This window comes from Microtus pennsylvanicus, chromosome 21 (assembly GCF_037038515.1).
Source record: "Microtus pennsylvanicus isolate mMicPen1 chromosome 21, mMicPen1.hap1, whole genome shotgun sequence".
In the NCBI taxonomy this organism is placed as follows: Eukaryota; Metazoa; Chordata; class Mammalia; order Rodentia; family Cricetidae; genus Microtus; species Microtus pennsylvanicus.
Genome location: NC_134599.1, coordinates 15,880,761 through 15,890,220, shown reverse-complemented (window position 1 = coordinate 15,890,220; position 9,460 = coordinate 15,880,761). Strand labels below are relative to the sequence as shown.

The following is a 9,460-nucleotide window of genomic DNA, read 5'->3' as shown; positions in this document are numbered from 1 at the left end:
CCCATGCCCCTAGGCTCCGCCCATGTCCGCCCCTGGCGGAGCTTGGACTCCCCAGTAGCGCTGGTACCCGGTGTTTAGCTCCCATTCCCCAGGACTTCGGATTTGGTTAGGCTGCTCGCTCGCCCTCAGTCGCCTCTCCGAAGGGAGCGGCAGGAGAGGGGCGATAGCCATGCTAGGTCCCTGGTGAACGAGCGTTTGTGGCGGTTGACTCTGGTGGCGGTCCATGGGCAGGAAATGTAGCCCTAAAGGACATCCAAGGTGGTGGTAGAGCTCGGGGTCTATTGACCAGTGTCTGTCTCCAGCGTTGATGCTGGTCAAGGAGGAATGAGAGGAGGATCTTATTTAACTCGGTTGTTCTCCTTAGTCAGTGGCTATGACGTTCTTTGGGTAGCTGGTTGCTTCTTTTTGTTTTTACTTTATTTGCTTTTTATTTATTTACTTGTTCATTTCTGCGGGTCTGAGGATTGAACCGAGGATTTTACATTTCCCTCTCTACCATGGAGAGACAGGGTCTCTCTGGCCTTGAACTTGTAGCCTTCCTGCCGCTAGGGTACCTGTGATGATTGGCATGGATTTGTGTCTTTAAACCCCAGGTAATTCTCATGTAAATTATTTCATAGCTAAAAATGTTGAGGCTCTGATTTTTTTCTTCAAATTCCGCTTAATAAGCCATTCTATGAACTCTGGTTTTCCATGGTGTTTTGTTGTTTAATTCTGAGTATTGGTGAACACTGGATGGCAGACCACCAATGTCACTCTTCCAACGTTTTAAAGGTCACCCACTGATACTAAAATTGAAGCATCTGAGGCACTTACATGCTCATACTTGGAGGCTTCAACTGCAGTTCCTGGTTCAGAGCTGAGGAAGCATGAGTCACTTACAAAACTTACTGTTAGACACCTTGCTGGGGACAAAGCACGTGGACAGTGCCGCCCTCATCAAACTCCAAGAAAGGAGTCTGTGTGTGACATCACCAGGATTTAATGTAAGAGGAAAAAAACTTTATAAAAAAATAACTTTCTAGGTTAGCATCCAAAGTATTGTTTTTTTATCATGTCATCTTCAGATATGTGCTGTGAGTGGACAATGTAAGAGATCTATCTTCCCTCTTATGAGCCCCACAATTTTTTTCACCTGCAGATGCACACATCAGTAAATATATTCATACACATAATTGTAAAACTTGTTTTTATTTTTATGTGTATGTTTACCTATCGTGTGTATGCAATGCCTACAGAGGCCAAAAGAGGGCTTCCGATCCCTTAACTAGAGTTCTAGACGGTTGGTAGCCATAGTGTGGGTGGGCAGTGGGGAATAACCTGGGTCCTCTGCAAGTACTCTTACCCGCTGAGCTCTTTCTCCAGCCTCAACCACATCATTTTAAATCCACATTCTATATGTAAAAGAAAATGTGCTAATTGTCTCTCTGGGTCTGGTTGATTAACCCTTAACACAATGACTCCAACGGCAGCTATTTTCCTGCAAATGTCATTATTTCATTTTTCTTTTTTTTTCCCCTCTGAAATAGAGTCTCATTCATTGTGTAGGCCAGGCTGGCCTCAAACTACAGAGATCTGCTTGCCTCTGCCTCCCAAGTGCTAGGATTAAAGGCGTGTGTCACCATGTCCAGCAATGTCAATTTCTTTATGGCTGCACAAAATTACATGGTGTACATATACCACTTTTTTTTTGTTTACTCTTATATTGGGCAGCATCTAGATAAGTTCTGTGTCCTGGCTATCATGACTACTACTCCAGTGAACATGTACATGTACCTATCTCATCCTGACATGTTGAGTCAAAGTCCTTCACTTATTCATCCCCCAGAGTGGTGGGGCTAGGCCATGTGGTAATTCTAGGGGCAGTTTTTTGGGAAGGAACTTTCCATACTAATTTCCGTAGTAGATGCTCAAGTTTGCATTCACACCAGCAATGAATTAAGAGCTGCTCTCATCTTTCCCCACATCCTTGCCAGCATCTCTTGTCATTTGTTTTCTTTTCTGTTTTTAAGAAGGTTCCATACAGCCCAGGCTAGCCTGCAACCTGCTAGGTAACCAAAGATGACCTTGAACCTCCTGCCTCTACTTCCCAAGTGCTAGGACTATACTCCTGGAGCGCCATGCCTGTTCTATAATGCTAGGGACTAAACCCAGAGCTTTGACATTCTCAGCAAGTGCTCTACCAATTGAGCTACATCCCTGCCCTCATTTGGTTCTGTTTTCTTGATACTTATTATGACTGGCATATGGTATACTCTCAAAATGTATACATAGTGCCTTCAGGATTCAGAAGACTCATATCTCCTAGAAGTGTAAGCCACCATGTTGGTGCTGGGAATCAAATCTAGATCCGTCCTTTGCATGAGCAACAATTGCTCTTAACAACTGAGCCATCTCTCTAGAACTATTGTTATATATGTATATGTATATGTGTGTATATCTGTTTAGATGTGCATCTGAGTGCAGTGCTCTTGAGCCTAGAAGAGGGCTTCAGATCCTCTGGAGCTGGAGTTGTAGGCAGTTGTGAGCCACCTGACATGCATGTTTAGAAACTGAACTCCTGTTCTTTGGAAGAGTAGCCGGTGCTCTTAAGTACTGAGCCATCTTTCCAAACCCTTAAAGCAGTTTTAATTTGCATTTATCTGATGGGTGAATATTATGTTTTCAAGTATTTGACCTTTTGTGATTGATTGATTGATTGATTGATTGATTGATTGGGTGTTTTGGGAATTTTAGTTTTGCAGTTCTTTTTTTTAAAAAGATTTATTTATTATGTGTATAGTGTTCTGTCTGAAGAGGGCGCCAGATCTCTTTACAGATGGTTGTGAATCACCATGTGGTTGCTGGGAATTGAACTCAGGATCTGGAAGAGCAGGCAGTGCCATCTCTCCAGCCCGAGTTTTGCAGTTCTTTGTTTACCTTTGTTTACCTTTGTTTACCTTTGGTCCACTGTGTAGTTGGTGGTTCTTTCACATTTATGTTCCGTCACTTTGTTCTAGTATTGTTTCCTTTGCTGTACATAAACTCTTTAATTTCTTGTGATCCCATTGGCAAATTCCCGAGGTTATTGCCTGTGCTATTGGAATCCTTTTCAGAAAATCCTTTCCTGTAGGTATGACTTTAAAACAAAACAGCCTCTTCTTTCTTTTCTTTTCTTTTCTTCTCTTTTCTTTTCTTTTCCCAAAATGTGTTTGTTGGGATGGTTCCACTCATCTCAAATCCGGTGCTTTTCAGTGCTGCTTCCTCCTGAAGGAGCATCTTTCTGTCAGCCTTGCTTTCCCACCTGTAGGCTGACAGAGGACAGTGGAGCAGCCGACACACAAGACTACTGTCTGTGCATGGCTAAAGACCGTGGTGATTCTATAGCATCCCGGGCACTTCACATCCATAAAGTAGGAACTGGGGCTCTGCACCAGGAGCTTTTTCTTGTGTTTCCTCTTTTCCTCCTCTGGAGAGGGATGAAGGAGATCCTTTGCAAGAGTCATCACCGCTGGAAAGCCAAAAAAGCCTTTTCTAGTACAAAGCCATTGGAAATGCTTTAGACTATGTTTAGACCACATAGTCATTCACAATCAGTAATTCTGTAGTTGGAAGAGCAGCCATAGAAAGCAATAGGTATGGCTATCCTCTAATGCAAATTTATGAACAGTGGAACTTGGGGTTCATGTAATGGTGACAGCTCACGAGTGCTTTTCTTTTGTCCAGTCATTTTTAAAAAGTGAAAACCATTCCCAGCCTTCAGGTCATTTTAAAAGGTAGTCAATCAAATTTACCTGGCCAGTGGCCATGCTTCTTACCTGTCCTGTTTAACCGCTGCAGGTAATGCCAAGTGATGTTCGAACACTTGTGAATGGATTTGCCAAAAACCCACTGATAACCCGAAGGGAAGGCTTGTACTTCAAGGAAAAGGATTACAAATGTGTCCGGGCAGATGACTATTCTCTTTATGCTAAGAATGTAAGTATTCAAGATTCGAAGACAGATGGGTAAAAATCTTAAGAATTTTACTTTGGTTTTCTTTATCCCTCCTGATGCTCTCTGCAAAACATTACTAGTAGCCTTGAGTTGTTGAAATAGCACTCTAGTGCCAGGAAGTGTGTGTGTGCGTGAAGATGTGAAGTGTGAAGATACTCATAGAGGCTGGGGATGGACATGAAAAGCAGAGAATTTGCCTGGAGCGTGCAAAGCTCCGGGCTTGGTCTCCAGCACTGAAGTGAATTAAAGAAGAAGAAAAGCACTTTTGTCCAAAAGTATTCTTAGCCAGATAACCCGGCTGTTAAAATATTCCCTCTGGACTCTGTCAGCTGAGCTACCTCTCCTGATACCGTTCATCCTCCAGTGCTATGACTTGCTTGTCTTGGGTCCTGAAACCCAGTGTGGGGACAGCGAGGGAACGAAGAAAGGGCAGAGACACGGATACAGACAGTAAAGCTAGGATCAGGTGGGGTGTTTACATACATTCCAACGTTCATATACCTGTTAGGCACAAGAATGTTAAATCAGACACAGAGGTAGGCAAGGAAAGGTTATTACTGGGCTATAGCCCACAATACATAGTTAAAGGCTCTGGACTTGCAACGTTCCAACCTCCCCACGGTCAATATACTTTCCAGGAATTCTTCTTCACAATACGTGCAATATTAGTACAAAAAAACTGAAACTTTTCAGAAAATACTACTAAATTTCTCAAAATCATAGAAGATTAAAGTACAAGTACAAAAATACAAAGAAGTCAGGAAAAAGGTTTTTTGTTTTGTTTTGAATGTGTCTGGGGTAACTCCTGGCCTTGTGGCTCAGAACAAAGCCAGAGCGTTCTATGTCCTTCCTCACCCAGGAGAACACTGGTGTGGTGGTTGTGAAGACCCATCTGTATCTTCTGGTGGCCACTTACACTGAAGGCATGTATCCCAGCGTCTGTGTGGAGGCCACAGAGAAGCTGGGTAAGTTTGCCTCCCACTGAGGCTTGAGACCCTACTCAGACAGCCAGGGGAGAAAGGAGGAATTTATTGGAGAATCCGAAGATGATGCACACACACACACAGAAAGTGTTGAACACCGGGGAGCCGTGGGAAAGGCAAGTACCCTGGATGGGAACACTGCTCGACAGCTGACAGTCTGTCTTGTCTCTGCTTCTTCGTGAGTCAGCTTTGCCCTGTCCCATTGCAAGGCAACTGCTTCCTTCCCTGGCTTGGTAGCACCCTGATTTGTGTCGTGGTTTACCCCTACCCCCACCCCCATGTCAGTAGGCTGTGCAAGAGAGATGCGCAGGGGAGCAGAGAGGAAGCAGGTTAAAAAGGAATGTTAGGGGCCCACCCTGGAAAGGTGGAGCCATCTTGGTGTGTAGTGCCGTCTCCTTCTTTGGTTCACAATTGGGGAAAATAAAAATTAAGATTTACTAGACAACTAAAGTGAGGTTTGAGCATAGCAAATGGTAAATGGCCTCTCGTGACTCTGTAGATGCCGTCCTACCTGCCAGAAATGCATCCTGTCCTGCCCACGCCCCTCACATCTGGTTGGTACACTCCTCATCGCCACTGAGGGTCTGGGCAGATCTGGATGCCCTCTTCCACTGTGCTGTGTATTTTATGCACACCACTGCTGTTATTCCCATTGGAGCTCTTTGTTGATGTGGACTACAAACCCATTGCAGCAATGCCATCTTGATCCCCCCATCTGAGATCTAGCACAGTACATGATTTTGAGTAGGAAATTACAGTATGTTTGATAAATGGAGATGCGAATAACTTCTACCTAACAAACCCAGGGCAGTTCCAGTGAACTAATCTCAAATGAATGTGTAAGAAGTTAAGTCCTAGAAAAGGAGGTCCAGTTTCAACAGAATAGGAGCAGAAACCAGACAGAGACCTATAATTTGAGCAAATATATCTCATTAAAATATCTATAATGAAAGTAGGAAGGCAGGCCACTAGGTTTTCAATAAACCAGGCTTTATTCTATTGGCTCAGAACCAAGCTAATTCCATAGGGAAGGTCAGAAAGTTCCCTGGCTTCATTGTAATGAAGATTCTCTGACTATTTATGTATGTATTTATTTATTTATTCATTCATTCATTCACTCACTCACTCACTCACTTAAGGCCACAAAAGACTCCAAAAAATAATGCAGCTGGCACAGCGCCAAGTTAGAACCCACTAAGAAGGGACCAGCGATGTTAGAAGTGTTTGGATAGCCTAAGGGGTGGGTCAGGCTGCTACCGTCATCTGACTTAACTGTGCTTCCTTCATTACTATGGCTCTCTCTCCCTCCCCTCCTCCAGCCTTCTCTCTCTCTGATACAGGGTTGCACTGTGTACCTCAGACTGGGATCAAACTTGTAATCTTCCTACTTTAGCCCACTAAATTGTGGGATTACAGGCATGTGCTAGTATGCCTCCAATTGTGCTTTTCTCTATTAAAAAATATGTGATTATTGCAGAAGATTTGAGAAATAAAGAATCAAGGTGATTAATTTTTTTTTTAACCTCTGGATGTAGACCATTCACCTGTATTTAATCCACAGCACATAGGAGGAGTGGGCAGATCTCTGTGAGTTCACGGCTAGAATAATCTGTATAGCTAGTTTCAAGCCAGCCAGAGTTATATGGTGAAACCCTGTTTCAATTGTTTTTTAAACATGGAAGATTCCAACAGCATGACGTAATAGCAACTTTAAGGAGTCAATAGGCAGACAACCCTGTATTACTCCACACAATCAGTCAGGTTTATTTTTAAACAACTATATTGGCAAGTTGTGTGTGTCAGTAAAATGTTAGCCACTAATTCTAAGTTATCAGTTTTAAAAAAAGTATAAAATTATTAAAGAACTATAATTATTCCTTGAACTTCCTGTGACTTAACCCCTAAGTGGACAACCAAATGTCCTAGCCTCTTCACATGTGCCTCTCTCTTAACTAAACCCACACGTATGTAAGAATCTAGGCTCTGTGTTTTGTCATCTACATGGAAAGAAGCGATGGTTCATGGTTTGGGTATTTTGTTTATTCTCATTAGAATATCATCTAAGACCAGTCCTATAAAACAGAAGAATATAAAATAATTCATTTTTCTGAATTTGCCTAGCAGTAATTCTTATAATAAGTTAAGTTTTTAAAGGCCTTACTTTTTTTATTTGTTTTCGGTTTTTTGGTGCTGGTTTTTTTTTTTTTTTTGAGACAATGTCTTGCTATGTAGTACTGACTGGCCTAGAACTCAACATGCATATTAAACTGGCCATGAACTTGCTGCTTCTAACACCCAAGTAATGAGATTGCAAAAGCATGCCACCATATCTGACTAAAAGTCAATTGCCAGTACAATCCTGGTCTCCCCCTATCTCTGTCATGGTTGCGGTAGAGCCATGGTTCTCAACCTGTGGGTCAAGACTCCTTTGGGGGCTCAAGCAACCTTGCACAGGTTAAGAAAACAAGTATAATTTTTTCTGAGTGAAAAACAGTCCTCAAATTTTTCTTATTAACAGATTTTGTTTTTTTAATGAAGGAGCAAGCAGCAGGCTCTACTGTTCCCTGAGCCCTCCCCCACCCATCTTCCCTTGACAGTTGTGTGTGCCCTCATTCTCTCCAGAACAGCTCAAATGCCCTGTCACTATGGAGTAGAACCGAGGATTGCATACATCTGACTCCCCTGCTAGGCACAGACCTCCACATGAACAAGGCCTGTGTTTTATCCATCCTGTCTGTCATCCTTGTAACTCCAGTACGTGGCATGGTTCCAGCACGTGGTAGTCAGCCAGCGCTGCTTATTGAGAAATGAATGAATTACATTGCAATGTCAGTTCACACTCACAAATTCTCAATGTGCTGGGTTTCTTTCAGGAGACTATCTAAGAAAGAAAGGAAGCTAAACCGTTGGACAACTCGTGAAGACAACTTTATTATTTTGAAAGAATGTACAGACCCTTAAGAAAAAGTATTTTGTGCTTAAAAACACTGAGTGGAAGACAAAAACAAAGACTGAGTTAAGGAATATTTTTCTTATTTCAAGTGTTCATCATCTCTCACCGGAAGGACCTGGCCAGCTCGTTCCTTTTCTTTAAGCATTGGTCACTGACTTGAAACCCGAGTGCATTAACGATTTTTCATAGGAGAAGTCTGCTGGGAGTCTCACCTCCAAGTCCCCACACAACCTGCCAGATATTCCAAGAATACAGGCCCTAGTCTCCCAGTGTGTGGGCCTCACGCACATCGAAGTCAGAGGAGAGCTGTGGAGTCAGTTCTCCTCGTCCACCATGTGAGTAGTGGGACCAGGGACCTGGGTGGTGAGGGCTGCTGGCAAGTGAACCCACTGAGCCCTCTCACCAGTGTCCCTGACCACTCTGTACCCAGGCCGTGTCAGTGTCAAACCACCTTAAAAATTAAAGTATTGCTTAGAAAATCCTCTCATTTTCAAGTGTTATCTCACAACCTTTCTAAGAGCTTCCTGCCAATGCCAGCCGTCCTCTGAGCATAGGTCCTAAGAGTCACCCATTTGTTCTTCGTTGTCAACTTTCCCACTGAAACCATTCATCCGTGTGCTTGGTTTGTGAAAGAGATAAGTTCAAAATTCATCTCTTTCCTGTTGAGCAGCCTACCAAGTGCTAAGTAGCAATGGCCCAGAGGTAAACACCTGGTCCTCTCGACCACCGATGGCTTCCCAGTTTATCAGGATCACGTAATGAACCCGAATGTGTCCAGGTATGAAACCATGCCAGAGCACAGAGCTTGGAGCAACTAACTGTCCCATGAAGCTGCTTCAGGGCTTTACGAGAACCTGAAACTGGCATTAGAAGCGAGTTTGAGAGAGGAAGCATAGAAGAGGGCAGAGAGCATGCCAGGATAGAGGTCAGCATATGAGAGCCCCAGAGTCAGGGAGCCTCCTGGCATGTCAGGAATGGTGAGAAGTTGGAGAAGTGGAAAACAGTGTGTGTGGATATTCCACAAGAGAAAAGGATGCCTCCCAAAAGGGCATCAGCAACTGTGGACGATGCTTTTATAATACTTGAGTGTACGCTGGGGATGGAGCTCAGGGATGAAGCACCTAGCATGCCAGAAGACTGGAGGGCCAGCCTCAGTGCTCCCGAAATTTAAAAAAAAAAATACATGTAAATACCCTAAACTTAGTCTTCATCTATTAAAAATACAAAAGTAGACATATTAAGAACCTGGGAAAAATAAGACACTCATAATTTTTCACTAAATGAAAACTACTGATTTCATTTTTATTCAGTATTTTTCAATGTACATGTTTATTTAGCATCAGGCTGTTTCTTGAGTGTCACTAAGATTCCTTCAAAAAAACACTATCAGGGGCTGGAGAGATGGCTCAGTGGTTAAGAGCACGGCCTGCTCTTCCAAAGGTCCTGAGTTCAATTCCCAGCAACCACATGGTGACTCATGGTGCACTCTTCTGGTCTGTAGGCAGAGTACTGAGAATACTGTATACATAATAAATAAATAAATAAATCT

General features: G+C 43.1%; 2 protein-coding genes across 2 annotated transcripts; one reads left to right on the top strand and one right to left on the bottom strand.

Annotated features, from left to right (window-relative positions):
- Positions 1–25: 25 nt before the first annotated feature.
- Positions 26–8,376, top strand: Pfn4 (profilin family member 4). Its single transcript, XM_075955376.1, has 5 exons — positions 26–593; positions 775–986; positions 3,820–3,957; positions 4,835–4,940; positions 7,832–8,376. Exons 2-5 carry the CDS (start codon positions 870–872, stop codon positions 7,858–7,860), a joined length of 390 nt encoding a protein of 129 aa, XP_075811491.1. The 5' UTR covers positions 26–593; positions 775–869; the 3' UTR covers positions 7,861–8,376.
- Positions 3,227–3,485, bottom strand: LOC142839344 (small ribosomal subunit protein eS27-like). The gene has a single exon (XM_075955408.1). The coding sequence runs from the start codon at positions 3,483–3,485 to the stop codon at positions 3,231–3,233; it is 255 nt and encodes an 84-aa protein (XP_075811523.1). The 3' UTR covers positions 3,227–3,230.
- Positions 8,377–9,460: the final 1,084 nt, after the last annotated feature.